Below are 18,048 nucleotides of genomic sequence, written 5' to 3' on the forward strand. Positions count from 1 at the left end.
CAAGCAACACTGGAGGCAGACTGTGTAACCGTGAACACCACCCCCCTAAACCGCAGTATTCCTAAGTGTCCCACATAAACCGGCCTTTTAGTTGCCATAATTTAGCATTAAAAACAGAAGGAAAGACGTGAAACTTGCAAAACATCCAGAGCTGACGAGCAATGAAGACACGTGCATAAGAGCGACTGCTGTAGGTGTGTTTGTATGGCAAGCCCTTTTAACAAAATAGAATTGTTAATATCAACAATTCTCAATATTATTTATTTTATTATTAAAAACAGAATTGTTGATTATGTAAAAACCTGTTATATTACAATCACATTTCATTAAGTAAGATGAAGATCTGCAGTATGTGTGTGTGTGTGTGTGTGTGTGTGTGTGTGTGTGTGTGTGTGTGTATATATATATATATATATATATATATATATATATATATATATATATATATATATATATATATATAAAAGAGAGAGCTATGGTAATTCCATAATCACACACACACACGTTTGGATAACCTTTCAAACCGGTAGTTTGTAAACAACAAATCCCATTGATAAAAAAGTTGCAAAGAAAAGTTGGGATGGGGTGTTTGAAGCTCTGCGATTGGTCGCAATGAAAGACACAGGGAATTTTGGAGCCCGGGAATGGTTGCTGGGGTAACAACTGTTTCCCATCATGCAGATTAATTCCCGGATATTGCTCCTTTCTGTGAACTGCAACAAAGTAAGGGTTGCACGGAAACACACGTGTTAGCGTGGGCTTCTAAAAGGTAATTAATTAATTTATTTCAGTATCATTGTATTACTTATATTACAATGCAGTTTCCATTGGCAGTTCTAAGGTTTTACGGTCTTAACGTTTTAAAGTAGCAGGTAATTGTTAGCAGGTCATTAATTTTATTGATTTATTTATTTAGTTTATTTGCACTAGCTATGGTTGTTAAAGCTCTGCATTAATTTTGTTTGTAATTTATTGTTTGACCATATGTTGGTAGTGAGGTTTTGTTTATTCGTTAGTTATGCGTAAATGCACGTAAACAATTGTGGAAACTTCACAGAAGTATTATATATATAATATATATATTATATATATATATATAATATATACTATATATATATATATATACGGTGAGTTTTGGTGTAAAATCAAAACAAGTATTGTTCATATAATTTGTTACTATACATACACAAACCAAATGGCTTTGCAGGCCTCAGGTAATTTCCTAGTGGCCAGGTATAATCCAATTCAGTGTAAATGTTTGGTTATTATAGACCTTTGACAAACAAATATTCTGAATACACATTCTCTAATTAACAGAACAGAGCCATAGAAAAAATAAAAGGCAGCATGTGGGCATATCCTCACAACACAGTACAGGGGTTCATTTTTCCTGTAGTCTTTTCTCTTTCCTAGAAGTAACTTGCAATTTTATGTTGCAGGCTTTTTGGCGATGGACAGCGAGTGTTCGGTAGTAGAGGATGAAAATCCATTTAAGAGCCCTGAGAAGAAACGAAGATTCACCTCCTTCCAGAGCAGCTGGAAGTCGTCCTTCGACTGGATCGCAGAGAGCAGGCGTGGGCCCCAGCACGTGACCTGCAAGATCTGCGGCTGCGATTTCACCATCAGCCACGGAGGACGGCACGACATACAGCGCCACGCCTCCTCCGAGAAGCACCGGCAGAACAGTAAGCACGTCTTATACGTTAGGTCCACGCAGGGCCATGACGAGCAGACTAGCTGTGCTACAAAGGTCACTGCAGCAGAGACTGCATTCGTGTCCATGATCGCCGAGCACAACCTGTCTTTCACCTGCGGGGAGCACATCCTCAAGTTCATTAAGAAGCACTGCACGGATCCAGAAGTGGTGAAGAAAATAAGTTGTCGGGGCACCAAGGCCACCTGCATAGCCAGGGATGTAATAGGACCAAAGTATCAAAACGACGTCGTGGCCATGTGCAGACAGCTGCCATTCTGCGTCTACCTGGACAAGAACCTGGACTGGGGCGAGGAGAAGCTGCTGGTGATCCTCGTGGGTTTTTTTGACGTCGACCTTGAGAAGAACGTCATCCGCTTTCTGGACATGCCACGGTGCGTTTCAGAGACAAGCCAGGCTGTGTTTGATTGCTTGATGGAAACGCTGAGGAAGTTCAACGTGCCCGCTGGAAATCTGGTAGCTTTCTCGTCTGAGAATGACTCTTCGATGACAGGCCCTGAGGACTCCGTGCTGTCAAGGCTGAAGTCGTTAAACCCAGGGATTGTGAACCTGGGAGGGGTTTGTCACCTGGCAGAGATTTGCAGCAACGTTGGGGTCGAGGCTTTGTCTGCACCACTAGCTGAACTTGTTTCTGACATTTACAGCTATTTTTCATCCAGTGCACACAGGCAACACCGGCTAAAGACCCTTGGCATTCTTGTTGATCTGGAGTTACTTCAAACAATAAAGTGCGCTCCTGTTCGATGGCTGCACCTGAACAAAGTGATTAAACATGTCTCAGACTTGTGGCCCGCTCTCCTGCCCTATTTTATAAACTGTGAGTCACGGGCCTCCAAAGTGGAACTGATCAGTGAGCGACTGCAGAACCAGGAGCTCCGACTGCTGTTTCTGTACCTCCAGTTTGCTTTGCAGCCCCTCTGCCAATTCTACAGCAAACTGCAGAACAGGGACAGCTGGCTTGTTACTCTGCACGAAGATGTAAACCGAATCATCCAGCTGTATGCCGAGAGGCTCCTGAAGCCTGAAGCAGCCGTTAAGTTTCTTGCAGAAAGAGATCTTTCCCTGTTGGACGACACGGACAGCGTGATGCAGAACGAGGAGATGTGTCTTGGGTCTGAAGTCGGAGAGTACCTGAGAGTGCATGCTGGCAGCATCGCCTGCGCTGACACCGAGAAGAACATCTACAAAAAAGCAGCTCTGTTCTGCACAGCCGTGTTGAAAAAGATGTTGCAGAATTCCGCAGAGCACTATTCTTTACTGAAGAATGCGGGAGTGTTTTTGAACCCTGATTCGAAACTGAAGCTGTCTGGGAAACTGGCAGTGGAACTGGTGTCTCAGGTGGGAATGTGCCTGACTGGAGAGGAAGAATATCAGCTGCTGGATGAGTTCTCGGTGTACCAGCTTTCAGATACTATAGACATGAAAATGGAAAGCAATCCTCATGTGAAAGACACCAACGCGTGTGTTGTCAGGTACTGGGGCATTGTTCTTAAACATATGTGCGGAAGCGAAGGAGAGCTGCCCATCTTCAAGAAGCTGATGCTGGTTTTGCTGTGTCTGCCGCACTCGCATGCCGAACCCCAGCGTGCTTTCAGCATCGTCCAAAAAGTGAAAGCAGAAGTGCGCCACTGTCTCACCCTTAAAGCTTTGATTGGACTTTTGTCCATAAGAATGAATGAAGATAGAGAATGCTTTGAGGTCCAGTATCCTGGAGAGGTCCTAGAAGCAGCAAAGAAGGCAACTTCTGTTACAATAAAGAACATAAATCTGTGAAGTAGACAAGCTGCTGTTGACAGTCACTTAAACTGCTCTCAGTGGAATGTGGGGCACATGCTATTACAAAACTAACAGTGTTATATACATTAATACTAAACTGTTTGAGTTTCCAGACCACGTTTCACAATCCACGAATATAAGACTATGGTGCCTTTTATGAGTTCTGGGCAAAACATCCCTGTGAAGGTAGTTGTTTCAGTAGGGTTTTTTTGTCATTCATCACTAGCTGTTGATGTAACAAAGTTGTAAAACAGACTGGCTTGCTAAAAGACACAACCGCTTCATGTGCAAAAGTAAACGCTACCAGTAACCTGGCGTAGCTATACTGCCTTGTGATTGGGGGAGTGGAAACTCTGTTGTTAGATATGTCTGTAAACTGACAGACTGGCTGCAAAACAGAGAGAGGGTTTTTCTTAGTTTTCCGCTTTGATAAATTTACATTTAAACCTGTGCTTTTCAAGCAAATTGTTAAAGGGAAAGTCTACAGTAAGTACAGTATATATTCTACACTTCTTGGCTACAGTATTGGTTTTGCATTGTAGCCCTTAAAGGGTACATAAGGACCTTTTTATTGTATTGTGTTACATGTTCCCATGTGTTGCTACAACTGTTTACGTAACGTGTGTATTTGAATTTTATTTTAATTTTTTTTTACATTTTGACTACTTTTTAAAACTTTTTTAAAATTGTATTCCCTGCCTCAAGATGGCTTCCCATGTACCTGCATGGACCTCTCAGAACTACATTTCCCAAAATGGAAAAAAATAAATGAAAACACACACTTTACGTAAACAGTTGTAGCAACACATGGGAACGTGTAATAAAATTTAAAAAGTCCTTATGTGCCATTTAACTGCCCTGTAACACCTGTGTCACCTTGACTAAAGGCATCTGCCAAATAACTAAATTATAATAATAATATTGGCAGTTGGTATAGGGGTTATTGGTTAGGTAAAGCAGGTATAATGGAAATTAAGTTATTTAAAATGCACAAAGGAACCACTACCACACATGCAGTCAATACCTGTAGAAAACAAATGCAATTAAATTGAGTGGTATTGTGAGCCTATATAGAGATGAGCATCCATGCCCTGCAATGCAGGATGTGCAGTCATCTATTAGATCTATTGGGAAGTAGTTTTCCACTTCAGTATTATACAGCTGTATATTATGAAACATAAAAATGTTGACAGATACTTGTTTTTGTTACCAGATGAGGGGATTACTCCAGGCATATTAAACTCATAGGTGCTTATTGTACTGTACATGGTTAAGTTTATTACCTTTGTGAGTAAACCCTATTCTGTAGTAGAGTTGATAGGAGTGAAATGTATTTCCCTCAGCTTTCACTAGATGGCAGTGTCATGGTCTTTAAGCCTGTTAAGGACTGCTTGTTTTTCAGTCCTCTGACACTTTGAGGATGGAAATACCTTTACCATTCCATAGCAGTTGGAGACACTCCATGTCTTAGAGGTCACACGATCATGTGTCTAAGCTCAAAGTGAAGCCTGGAATGGCTTGGACGGCTATACAGCAGCTTACATCCCTGCAGGTTCATATCAATACAACCGTGTAAATTAACAGCCATCTCTGAAAATGACACTGTAACAAGAGACCAATGCAGTAATACACACTTTAAAATGTTTTATTAGTGTACTTACAACAGTCTACTTTGGATATATAATCAAACTTTATATACAAAATACAGGAAAGAAATCAGTATCTTCCTACTGGGTAACACTGCAACTTGCAGTGTAAATAAACACAGCTAGTAAACATTGAGGATTGAAATCTCCAAACAGACAAACATAACAATACAGTACATCCCTGAAACTAGCCAGATGTCTGTTCAAAAGGACATATGGTTGCAGGTTCTTCTGCAGAGAGTACAGCACTGTTCCTATTTTCAGCAGCAAACGTGTCCAGGAACAGGGTTTCAATCTGGGCTAAGAATCCCTCGGTGGCTGTGGCGTTGCAGAGGCTTTCCAGGGAGTTCCTCATCGACGCCAGCATCTGTTCAAAGGATATGATTGATGAGCACTAATGGGATTTAAGTGAATTGTGGTGTGCAAGAAGAAGAGCATGCTAATCATTATTGCTAAGAGAATAAACCTAAACATTTGCTCTGGGGGAAAAAAACAAAAAACAAGCAGCCCTTTTTAATAATTGTACTACAAGGTGAGACATTTATGGTCTGTGTTTAAAAGCATTGCTAACCCAATGAAGATTTTATACACACTGTTTAAAACAGTCCAAGTTTTGTGTGTATGGCCCTCATCACTCACACTGCAATTACCATGCCTTTCTCTGGATTAGTAAACCTCTAAAGTTTCTTCTCTATGTAGTTCCTTTCTTTAGAACCTGTTATGTACTTACTTTTTCTAAACAGGAAAGGTTGGAATCTCTGCGGAAAATTCGGTCCATTGGCACGCTGCTGTAAAAATAAAATATATATCTTGTCATCAGGTGGACACACTGCAAAATATGGTTATTTTACCAGGAGAACATATACTGTACAAGTATCATGTCAGTTTGTTTAGTACAGTACATCTGTACTAGCTACTGTTAATATTATTATTACATACATACTACATAATAGCAGCACAACACAACTAATTACTTGAACATAAATACATCCCTCCCTCTCTTGGGACAAAAGCATCTTCCACATTGCAGGAAATGTTGCAATTGTCTTTGTTTTTTAACCCTTAGCGGTCCATTTATTCATCGCTTGTCAGGCACGTCAGATCCAATTTATTTTCACAGGTGCTGTTGAAAGTAATTTTTTTTTAGAATAAAACAGGTTTAAAAGGCATTGAATCACAAAAGGACAATCAGTACTGTATCTCTAGCCAAGCCCCACCCCTTGTTTGCTGTATTTTTCACATACCTCTTTATAGACATGCATACTGATAAATCCTCTCCTGATCACTCATTTTATCACCAAACTCCTCAATAATGCGATCCAAGCTGTTATTTTATTACTATAGCATCTCAAAAAGCTGCAAATGTTTGTGATATTCGTTGAGCGCTGGATGCAGAAGCAGCTACCTCCTTTGTTTATGTCCGTGTTATCTCTGTGGTGCACGGGTCTATCAGATACGCCCTTTTTCTTTTTTCGGCTTCATTCGGCCATTGAAAGGTTTTCTCTGCTTTTTCCGGAGAAAAAATGCTAGAGACCTGTGCTTTACATCTTTTTGGAAAGGGAAAATTGTTATGTCAGACAAGGTCCGACATAGGACAGCAAAGGGTTAAGTGTACGCTTCAGTGTTTACCCAACGATGTGCAGTTTTACATGACCTTGGCCTCAAACAGAGTCACGATTAAGAAACGGCTGCCTGTTCAGTGCACAGTGACAGATCGTCACTCACCCACGAGACAGCCTGTATTTCTCAATTATCCACTCTGCCTTCTTCAAAACAAGGGGCCACTGAGGTTCCTCTGGGGACTGCTGTATGTCAAACTTAAATGGAAGACCTGTGTTATGATAACAATAAAAAAGAACGAATATGTTAATAAAACACAAGAGACTCAAGTTTGCTTTGATCCCACACGCGTGACCACAAATACCTTTAAATCGTCACTTTTACTTTTCCTTACAGTCTAAGCTAACCCTTTCAGTTTAGTCTCAAAGGGGCTTCTAAACTCAGCATCAGCCTAAAAAAGATTTTACAACAAAGAGAACAGTCGTACACATACTAGTAAATATTTAAAATGTTAATAGAAAATATTTTATTCCCATTTGAAATAGTTTTCTAAACAGTACTGTGCCTCTGACATGGTCCCAGTGCGAGAGATGCATGAATGCTGTGTGTTAAGTGTGTTCTTTGACTGGCAGGTTAAACTGTGTGCGTGTGTGCTCAGGCTCTTATAAGACATTAAAATAACCTTGTGCTTCAGAGTTCTCAGCGATAGTGTGCTGTTGCTAGGCAATGTCACATAGAGGACAGGGCCCAGTGTATCAGTTTAAATTGATCAGGTAAACATACACTACAAAATAGTGGACAGAGCTTAAAGTGGCCAGTTTAGAAGCCAGAATAGCTTGGTCTGTAAGAAAAATACACAACAGTGCAATATTTACTAGCTCTGATTTGACGTTTCAAAGAATACTTTCCCTTTCTTGTTGAATGGTACTCCCAACAAGTCTTTAGTTCAATAACTACCTTTACCTGTCAGAATTCCTAGTGTGTTTCGGCTATGTTTCCAGTATTCTGCACATGCGGTATTCTGAATACCTGCTTTACTTGACTGGAATGTGTATCCCGTATGCAAACAGTCTCAGCTGCCTGTAGAATGTATATACCCGTTTGTAAAGTTACCATGAACTCCAGCTGAGCCGAGCTCCTCGCTGACAATGAGGCAGGTGACCTGAGAATGCGGAGAGGCGTTTGTGGGATTGTACGGACTGACGATCATTCCAATGAACTGAGCACCTCCTCGAGAAAAATAACTCTAGAACAGAAACAACGCAAGACAAATTTACTATCGTCAAATGTGATCCATGCATTCTTTACTCAAACATTTAAAAACCACTTATTTCATATCATTTTTACAATTATTTAAAATACAATACAATATATAGTACACCTTTTATTATTTTGTTTTCTAAAAGTAAGCTTTGTGTTAATTCTTCCAATCACACGTTTGTAGACTACAAAATATATATTTTTTAAAGATATCAGTTACATGACTGAAGGCATTTATTTTGACAGACTTGAAACTTTGCTTGGGTGTCGATATCTCGTAGTGAAGGATTGGGGTCGAAGGCAGGGTGGGAGTGGTACCACCCCACCACACTGTACCCCCTCCTAGCCAGGGCCTCAGAAGCCTGGGTCTGGGACACTGGATCCATCTCACACTGCAGCCCAGTGCTCAGGCTGTTGCAGGGCTCCGCCACGCAGATCTGCAAACGAGGGACACTGTTCAGATGTACAGGAGGGTTGGGGCAACATATAGCAGTCGTGATGTGATCAGTAATGTCTTTAATCTTGATTACTGTACTGAAAGTTATCATCTACAAGTTAAAAGGATCAGTGCCACAGCTAGCTAGTGATTTGTTCCTCTCTTTTCCTGTAGACAACCCATTTGTCCATAAAATTAATGATGAGTTGAAACATCATTAAAGATAATCGTGATTACTTTTTTAGCCAACAAATCAATAATGAATATTTCATTCTGGTCCAACCCTAATGACTGGTCCACTTTGAAGATTACTGAAATGTATTCACTTCAATTCAATTAGTAGGTAGACAAACATTTTGATCTAAGAACACCCATCTGCTTACCTCCAAGACTCTCTCACCTTCTGAATATCCTCCTCCCAACAGGCCGATCACCTCTGCCATGGACACATGTGCATGCTAAACAAGCAAACTGAGAATAACACGCCTGCACCGCATTGTCAAAAAGAAAAGCAAAACAAATCTCAAAACTCAGCAGCTCATTTCTATTACACTGTAAATGCATTTTCAGAACAACCTCTTCAAGTCTGATCTTGGAGATCTGCAAGCAGGTCAAACTAGCTCCTTTATTAGCTTCAATACCCTGTCTTAGAGAGGCAGGCCTGATGCCTGTGCCAGTGCAGACACTTCATAAAACTGCACAGCTTCACTCACCATATCCATTACAACAAGGGCTTCTCCGGACACCCGCACTTGGAATGGTTCCTGAAAAACAAAATAAAAGAAAGGTCAAACCAATGGGGGAGAGAAGTAAGCAGACTGTAGTCTTGCTCATGAAATCAATCATACCTGTTTCTCGTCTCCAAAGGCCTGGCACGGGATCAGCTGGAAAGGGTCAAATGAACTGAAGAAGAAGAGGATAAAAGATCAGGGCCCCATGGTGAACCCAGCACTGCATTACACAGACCATACTGATGTACACATAAATCACAGCTAAATGAAACACTGAAGACTGGAATAGTACAAACTGCAATAAGATACATTATAAGAGGCACACACACTCGAGAAGCAGTCTGCCTCTGTCTGACACACACTCGAGAAGCAGTCTGCCTCTGTCTGGCACACACTCGAGAAGCAGTCAGCCTCTGCTGACACACACTCGAGAAGCAGTCAGCCTCTGCTGACACACACTCGAGAAGCAGTCTGCCTCTGTCTGAAACACACTCGAGAAGCAGTCAGCCTCTGCTGACACACACTCGAGAAGCAGTCTGCCTCTGTCTGGCACACGCTCGAGAAGCAGTCTGCCTCTGTCTGACACACACTCGAGAAGCAGTCTGCCTCTGTCTGACACACACTCGAGAAGCAGTCAGCCTCTGCTGACACACACTCGAGAAGCAGTCAGCCTCTGCTGACACACACTCGAGAAGCAGTCTGCCTCTGTCTGACACACACTCGAGAAGCAGTCAGCCTCTGCTGACACACACTCGAGAAGCAGTCTGCCTCTGCTGACACACACTCGAGAAGCAGTCTGCCTCTGCTGACACACACTCGAGAAGCAGTCTGCCTCTGTCTGACACACACTCGAGAAGCAGTCTGCCTCTGCTGACACACACTCGAGAAGCAGTCTGCCTCTGCTGACACACACTCGAGAAGCAGTCTGCCTCTGCTGACACACACTCGAGAAGCAGTCTGCCTCTGCTGACACACACTCGAGAAGCAGTCTTCCTCTGCTGACACACACTCGAGAAGCAGTCTTCCTCTGCCTGAAACACACTCGAGAAGCAGTCTCCTCTGCTGACACACACTCGAGAAGCAGTCTGCCTCTGCTGACACACACTCGAGAAGCAGTCTGCCTCTGCTGACACACACTCGAGAAGCAGTCTGCCTCTGTCTGAAACACACTCGAGAAGCAGTCTGCCTCTGCTGACACACACTCGAGAAGCAGTCTTCCTCTGCTGACACACACTCGAGAAGCAGTCTTCCTCTGCTGACACACACTCGAGAAGCAGTCTGCCTCTGCTGACACACACTCGAGAAGCAGTCTTCCTCTGCTGACACACACTCGAGAAGCAGTCTTCCTCTGCTGACACACACTCGAGAAGCAGTCTGCCTCTGTCTGAAACACACTCGAGAAGCAGTCAGCCTCTGCTGACACACACTCGAGAAGCAGTCTGCCTCTGTCTGGCACACGCTCGAGAAGCAGTCTGCCTCTGCTGACACACACTCGAGAAGCAGTCTGCCTCTGTCTGACACACACTCGAGAAGCAGTCTGCCTCTGTCTGACACACACTCGAGAAGCAGTCTGCCTCTGTCTGGCACACGCTCGAGAAGCAGTCTGCCTCTGTCTGGCACACGCTCGAGAAGCAGTCTGCCTCTGCTGACACACACTCAAGAAGCAGTCTTCCTCTGCTGACACATACTCGAGAAGCAGTCTTCCTCTGCCTGAAACACACTCGAGAAGCAGTCTTCCTCTGCTGACACACACTCGAGAAGCAGTCTGCCTCTGCTGACACACACTCGAGAAGCAGTCTGCCTCTGCTGACACACACTCGAGAAGCAGTCTGCCTCTGTCTGAAACACACTCGAGAAGCAGTCTGCCTCTGCTGACACACACTCGAGAAGCAGTCTTCCTCTGCTGACACACACTCGAGAAGCAGTCTTCCTCTGCTGACACACACTCGAGAAGCAGTCTGTCTCTGACACACACTCGCTGCTGGTGCTTTTGAACTACAGTCCAAATTATTTAAGTCAAAATGGCTGCAAGTGTAACAATGATTATTACTGAACACTGTCAACCATTCACAGGCTGTTCATAGGAATGTTCCCAATGTAGTGTTTTTTCCAGCCTTAGGGGCATGCTGGGAGATTCTGGAGTCTGTTTAAACATAAACAGGACAGAAAGGCTCTTACTTTTTGGTCTGGCGCGGGACCTTCGGTGGCTTTGGAAGTCTTTTCTTGTCCTCTTCTCTTCTCTTGGCCAGCTCCTCGGCAGTAAGGTGCTAACAGACAGAGCAGAGAACAGTACACAGTAACCCGGCTGAAGAACAATACGCACACATGCAATAAACTGAACGACTGGCGAGCAATGATGATCTGGACCGACACACTATGGTGAGAAATCTGAATCAGGGTGCTGCTATCCTAATGGCGCCTTTTAAAAAGTAACAAAAAAAACCATAACTGTGATAAAAATAACAGCTGGTAATGCAGTGCCCTTAGCATTAAAGAACTAAAGAATGATTTGTTAATCGTGCTAGAAATAAAAAGACTGATTATAGTTCATGCATACTAGCAAACTTTACAAACAGATCTCCTACCACAGACAATTCAAATACCTCGTAGGTTTGTCCTTCTAGATCTCTGGCGTCGCGCCAGTTACCCCACACGTCCCGAACGCGGCGCTTTCTGGTGCGCTTCCAAAAAACAAACAAAAATTGAAAAATACATTTGTCCGAATCTTCATCATACTTGTGATCTTTTCTGTTTTTATAACACCCAGTTCCGGTGACTCTTACCATTGACTGCAGTCTCTGAGCCAGCTGGTAAGCTTCCATTGTGTCCTTTCCTTCTTTAAAGCGTGTTTTATCCACCAGTCTAGGTCTGTTATAGATTGCCTGTTCTGATAAAGTTAATATAGAGTAGGTTAATAACAGGCTACATAAAGCACACAATACTGAGCTATTAGCCCAGCTGGCAATACAGTAATCTGCACATGGTAACAAATACATAAATACCTCCCTTTGCTGAGCTATCCTGGGTCAGGAGGGGTTAATTAGGGGTGTAACGATACATTAAAGCAACAATACACTAATGTCACACCAGGTCTGACCCAGCGTGACGTGCATTCCTCGCACATCTCCTCCTCTTACCACAGCCAAAGTTTATCGCTCCTATCAGCTCCAGGTATGTGTGGATCCTCCCGATGCAGTTAACATCTCCGCAGTTCCTCAAACCAGGCCTGACTGAGGTTTTATTCAGGTACTTCGGTTTGCACTTCTCCCTGTCACACAAATCCTTATTAGTAATGGCAGTTATGGAGATGATGACACAACACAATAGGGTGCATTTCCAATGTTTACAACCAGGGGTCATGAGTGTGCAGACTCTACATTTACAATAACCAGTATAAAGTATGCAGGTTCTAGTATCTAGCTATGCTTTCCCCTATAGAAGTATTTTTTAATTTCTATAAACCAATGACCACTTTATCGCCTACAGCTTTAAGAGCTGAGCTTCCAAAACGTGTATCCATATCAGACCTGGGGTCAATTAAAATTACAACAGCAGCAGAATGGTTTGCTAAAATTGCAATTACAGTTACAATCATGCTGCACTAATTATGATTATACTATAAAGTTATATAAACAACTACACACATGAACACATTTACTCCATTTATTCTAAGTAGCCATGCAATAATCGCAGGTACAAATACAGAAACATACGAGTTTCATTTCAGTGATTGAATGATACAAGAACAACACAACGTAAAACACAACACAGAACTGTGAATGCTGAAGCTTAGAAAGGTGTGGAATTACAATTCTGCACAGCTATATCAGGTCTGACCTAGATGTCAGTCAGTAAGCAATCCCACGTCTCACCACTGGTCCAGGATGTAGTTCCTGATTTTGAGGTAGCGCTCTGGTGTTTTAGATGATCTCCCCTCGAAGAACTCCGAGATGGCTTGTTTCTCCTCTTCAGTGATGGCAAATTTGTCCATTTCTACTTCCTCTTCGGGTGGTTTTAGCATCTCTTCTTCCTCCTCCTCCTCCTCCTCCTCAGGGCCCTCATAATCAGCACCTGGAACCTGCTCTGACTGAGCTGAAACCATACAGGTAGAAGAAATCATTAACTAGGGATCATGCGTTAGCAGGCCACAGTAAGGTCTGACAGCAACCTCCAGGATTTGTGGTATAGAATGTACCAAGTTTGATCCCAATTATACAGGTAGTTGCAAGGATGGAAATACATTCTTTCACCCAAACATTCTCTAACTTGGGATGAACATACATAATTCTGACATATTGGGTATTTCCTTGCACTGACATTAGGTTTTGATAATATGACAGGTGTATCAAAATTCTCAGCGTAACAGAAGGGTTAAACAACACTGTGCAGTACCGGTCCCCTCGCTCAATTCATGCCCAGGTAGTGACTGCACAACGACTCCGTCTCCCTTGTTTTCTTCATCAGGCTTCACAGGGCTCAATTCCAGTGGATCAGCACCTTCCTTTCTGGATATGCAGTCAGGACTGGGGCCAGAGTCGAGTTCTCCTGACAGAGCTGTTTGTCCTTCGCAAGCTGCTGTTGGGGCTAAACCAGAAACTTCATAACAAGCAGAGGCGGTTTCATGCTCCACAGCAGAGGGGGGTACTGTCATGGAGCTAGGCTGGACCGTCTCTGCTTCCACACAGCTCGCAGTGTGTGCACTTCCCTCCTCCGGGGTGTCTCCATCCACATCAGAGAGCTGAAGGCGTGCATCTCCATCAGCATCGTCGGTGATATCAACGTCTTCGTCGTCCGACAGCCTCTCGATCCTCACTGTGTTGAGGTGGGTGTCAGCCTGAGCTTCACAGAACGAAGCGGGGCGAGACTCGCTTCCTGACCCATCACCGGAAGAGACACCGGGGATCTCTTGGCTGCTTCTGTCTTTAGAGGGGTTGTCTGTCTTAGCCTGCAGAGAATGCAAACACATAGAGCAGATCAGCCCGACACCATACAGGTGACACTTCAATTATGGTATAACTATAAGGCTCTATTTGAATTGTCTAGTGGCAGCTCTAAATACTGCTATTCTATTGAACCAGCAGGGAGTGGTTAATTGACCCTCTTGTTGACGACATACACTGAAAACACTTTGGGAAGTACCCTGTAATGCAATGGCTTTATACCTGGTAAAGCTTTAACTAGAAGAAATGTCTGTGTGACTTTGTTTTTGTTTCAGTGGAACAGTGTTTAAAGAGCAAAGGGCTGGAGCACTCACCTTGGTTTTAAAGTACTGCCTAGCATAGCCCTTCACCTGCAGAACAGAGCGGCTACCGATCAGCTTGGCAATCTTAGTCCACCTCCGGCCAAACTGAGCCTAAAGAGCATGGAGGATTAGATTCACTGCGATGCTTTCTTTACATGTTATATCGTACAGATGTGTGTATCGCGTGTGTTGTGATACAAAAACACAACACAGCTCATTGTAGTTGTTGAACGAAGGACAAGTGTGTATCTCAGTTAATTTGTGATCATTTGATCTTAAAACGCATCATACAAGTAGCCCTTTAGGACCACTGTACTGTAATGCACATCACAGTGTAACATTAGTGCACTGTTACTGTTCTAGTGCACACACAAACAAAGAATCCTCATAATCACAGATTGCAATCTGTAAATTCAATCTCTATCAGCACTTTAGTGAGAATACCAAATCTGAAATGAGTCTTTGTTATTGCAGTTTTAGGTTACCTGGTCAATCTCTGACACTAGTACAAAATGTGTTTACCAGTCCTTTTTCAAAAATGTCCTTTTCCTCTTGTGTCCAGCGAATCGGGAAGGTGGACGATTTCACTGACCTGTACAGCACAGAGATTGTTAGACAAAATCCTGAGGTATTCAGTATTCACTTTGTGTATTAATTGCTCAACTCTCAACAGCAATACAAAGCATACACTGAAATAGTACCTCTTACTAGATCCAATTACACGATTTAATATTCCTATTGCAGATCTTCACTCACTCACACACATACACTATGGAATAGATACTTTTGAGATTTGCTCCTCTGTTGAGATTTGATCATTTAAAACAACTTTTTTGATCTTGCATGAAACTGGCATTGATTGACTAAACATTTAATGCAATCATGCAAACTAATTAATACAGTGTAATGTGCTACTGCTGTTAGGTATTCTGTAAAACCTGTAGACCCGTCATGCCCGTAGCAGAATATTCTGTAGCAGAATATCATTAAAGTAAACTACTCGCCTCTTTTCTTTTTCAGTTCCTTGCTTATCACTGGTCCATAAGTTCTGGGGCAGCTCCTTACCTGTTAGATAATATCTATGAACTTGTTAAGAAATTCAACAACAGTATTATGCTGAAGATTGGAGGAGGTTGCGAGAGCATTTCAATATAAAGCATTACTTTCATAGATCATGTGCAGTGCATTGCCACACCAGTCCTAAACTAACCAGAAGATAACTAGATAAATAAAGTGGGAATAAAATGTGATGATACCACTGAAGAATGGCACTTCTGTGGGCATTCCATGAAAATGTAACACTTCTTTCACTGGAAAAGTTCTATATTAACATACAGCCATCAGCAAGCAAAACAAATCTTGGTCTTCCCATTAAAGTCTAACCAACTTGACACTTTCCTGACCCTCTTTTGCTCTCAAGGGCTGTCTACAAACTGTGGGGATGCCAGAAACAGCCCTTGGAAAAAGGATACTCTTCTTCAAGCAGCATATTCTCAATGACCACCCGGTTCTCATCACTGATGGAGCTATCTAACATCCAGGGCTACAGGAGAGGGGAACACGCAGTGGAGAACAATGCTTAGACTAAATAGAAAACCAAACATGTATCTAAGGCTAGAAAACTGGCAACCTGGCCACAGGAGGCTCAGAGTAATACTCACACCCTAGACACAAGAGAAGCTCAGAGTAATACCCACACCCTAGACACAAGAGAAGCTCAGAGTAATACCCACACCCTAGACACAAGAGAAGCTCAGAGTAATACCCACACCCTAGACACAAGAGAAGCTCAGAGTAATACCCACACCCTAGACACAAGAGAAGCTCAGAGTAATACCCACACCCTAGACACAAGAGAAGCTCAGAGTAATACCCACACCCTCACACAAGAGAAGCTCAGAGTAATACCCACACCCTCACACAAGAGAAGCTCAGAGTAATACCCACACCCTCACACAAGAGAAGCTCAGAGTAATACCCACACCCTCACACAAGAGAAGCTCAGAGTAATACCCACACCCTCACACAAGAGAAGCTCAGAGTAATACCCACACCCTCACACAAGAGAAGCTCAGAGTAATACCCACACCCTCACACAAGAGAAGCTCAGAGTAATACCCACACCCTCACACAAGAGAAGCTCAGAGTAATACCCACACCCTCACACAAGAGAAGCTCAGAGTAATACCCACACCCTACACAGAAGAACTTCATAAAGGAACTTTTTTAACAGCAGAATACTGAGATGCTCGGTCACACTTACTATTACACCAGGGCTTGATCTCCATGCTGTCTGTAAATAGTGATCCTGCAGGAATCCGGAGGTTCCACCATTAATGTCACTTCAAAAACAACAATAATAATAATAATAATAATAATAATAATAATAATAATAATAATAATAATAATAATAATTCGACTAGAAGCTAAAACAGAGTACATTTCATGTTGGGTAAGCTTTTAAAAAGGCATCAATGCAAGTCTATATCCAATGCAGTTTATCCAAATCCTGCTTCACTGGCAAACTGTGACTCAGATGTACAGTAACCTATCCTATTCAAACCAATCTGTTTCTGCTGTTTGTAAAATATTATAGTGATTTTCCGGTTAGCAAAATTGTGACCCCATTGTGGCACTTTCTTATCGGCACGTCACTTACCCTCCTACAAAGCGCATTTCTACTGCTGCGGTAAAACGCTCCGCAAACACATATTTCTAACATAACAACCCATTTCCCTTTCTCATTAGGCCAGCAGTCGTAAATTAAATTTATATATATATTATATATATTATATATATATAATAGATATATAATATATATAATATATATATATATATCGTCAGCTTGATGTTGCACTGCTGTCAAGCAGATCACAGCAAACCCTAGTGAATGGATTGCAAGCTTCACTGATAATCTTGCCAAGAGTCCTACGATCAAAGTTTATTGATGCTACCCTCTGTGTCCAGATGGTTTAAAGCATACAACACACTTGTATTGTTCCAAGTAACGGGCACCTGTTTTCACTTTGTGTCGTGCATCGCGTGTACTTGAATGTGACAGGTAGGTACTCCAGGAAGAAAACACTCAGCACTATATCTGCTGCATATTCAAAATTACAAGAGCGCGTCTGCATATGAATCGTGCAGGCATGTCTTCGCTCTGCCCTGAGTGCTAATCAAAACGTTCCTCACCTCAAATTCAATTCAGATTCATCACCCTCTATATCAACATCTACCTCTTCTGCAGCCATCTTGCCACTGTACCAGCGGCAATGCATAAATGACAAGAGGCGCTCGAGTGACTGCAGACAGGCGCGCTTCGCTTATTGAAGCGCCACCTACTGGATCGGAAGACTAACCCCATGACCTCGGTGATTTCAATTGTTGTTTTTTTATTACTAAAGCAATGTTGCTAGACATAACATCATTAATCTGAACATTGTTTTAAAAAGAGGAGTGTATGCGTTTTACAGGCCATTTAACACAAAACTTTTTTTTTTTTTTTTTTCTGGTACGTCGTGGGTTGGTGAAGCGGTCACACCCGAAATATTGTAGCGATCTCAGTTCCCACAGGCAGGCGCATCACACAGGGCGAGGCAATCCACACACAGGCGGAGGGGGGCGCGAACCCGGGATCTCCCACTAAACTCACCTACCAGCCCTGCTGCTGCTGCTGCTGCTGC

The 18,048-nt window shown here is 42.7% G+C and overlaps 2 protein-coding genes across 3 annotated transcripts; one reads left to right on the forward strand and one right to left on the reverse strand.

Moving 5' to 3' along the window:
• The first annotated feature begins 100 nt into the window (after positions 1–100).
• LOC121330775 lies at positions 101–3,805 on the forward strand. The gene is made up of 2 exons (XM_041277534.1): positions 101–194; positions 1,440–3,805. The coding sequence occupies exon 2, from the start codon at positions 1,451–1,453 to the stop codon at positions 3,485–3,487; it is 2,037 nt and encodes a 678-aa protein (XP_041133468.1). The 5' UTR covers positions 101–194; positions 1,440–1,450; the 3' UTR covers positions 3,488–3,805.
• A 1,314-nt stretch (positions 3,806–5,119) lies between these two features.
• Positions 5,120–17,727, reverse strand: LOC121331084 (histone H2A deubiquitinase MYSM1-like). 2 transcript variants are annotated; one of them, XM_041278244.1, is made up of 20 exons: positions 17,558–17,727; positions 16,629–16,707; positions 15,838–15,908; positions 15,370–15,444; positions 14,888–14,957; positions 14,378–14,476; positions 13,516–14,068; positions 12,996–13,215; positions 12,261–12,391; positions 11,907–12,010; positions 11,727–11,804; positions 11,302–11,390; positions 9,241–9,295; positions 9,106–9,156; positions 8,776–8,850; positions 8,205–8,393; positions 7,810–7,942; positions 6,862–6,967; positions 5,867–5,924; positions 5,120–5,503 (listed from the first exon to the last, which is right to left on the reverse strand). In XM_041278244.1, exons 1-20 carry the CDS (start codon positions 17,641–17,643, stop codon positions 5,324–5,326), a joined length of 2,502 nt encoding a protein of 833 aa, XP_041134178.1. In that variant the 5' UTR covers positions 17,644–17,727; the 3' UTR covers positions 5,120–5,323. The 2 variants fall into 2 exon arrangements, with proteins under 2 accessions (XP_041134178.1, XP_041134179.1); XM_041278245.1 differs by having other exon boundaries at positions 16,629–16,673; positions 17,558–17,661.
• Between the last annotated feature and the right edge of the window lie 321 nt (positions 17,728–18,048).

The sequence above is a fragment of the Polyodon spathula genome, chromosome 18 (assembly GCF_017654505.1).
Source record: "Polyodon spathula isolate WHYD16114869_AA chromosome 18, ASM1765450v1, whole genome shotgun sequence".
Classification (NCBI taxonomy): domain Eukaryota; kingdom Metazoa; phylum Chordata; class Actinopteri; order Acipenseriformes; family Polyodontidae; genus Polyodon; species Polyodon spathula.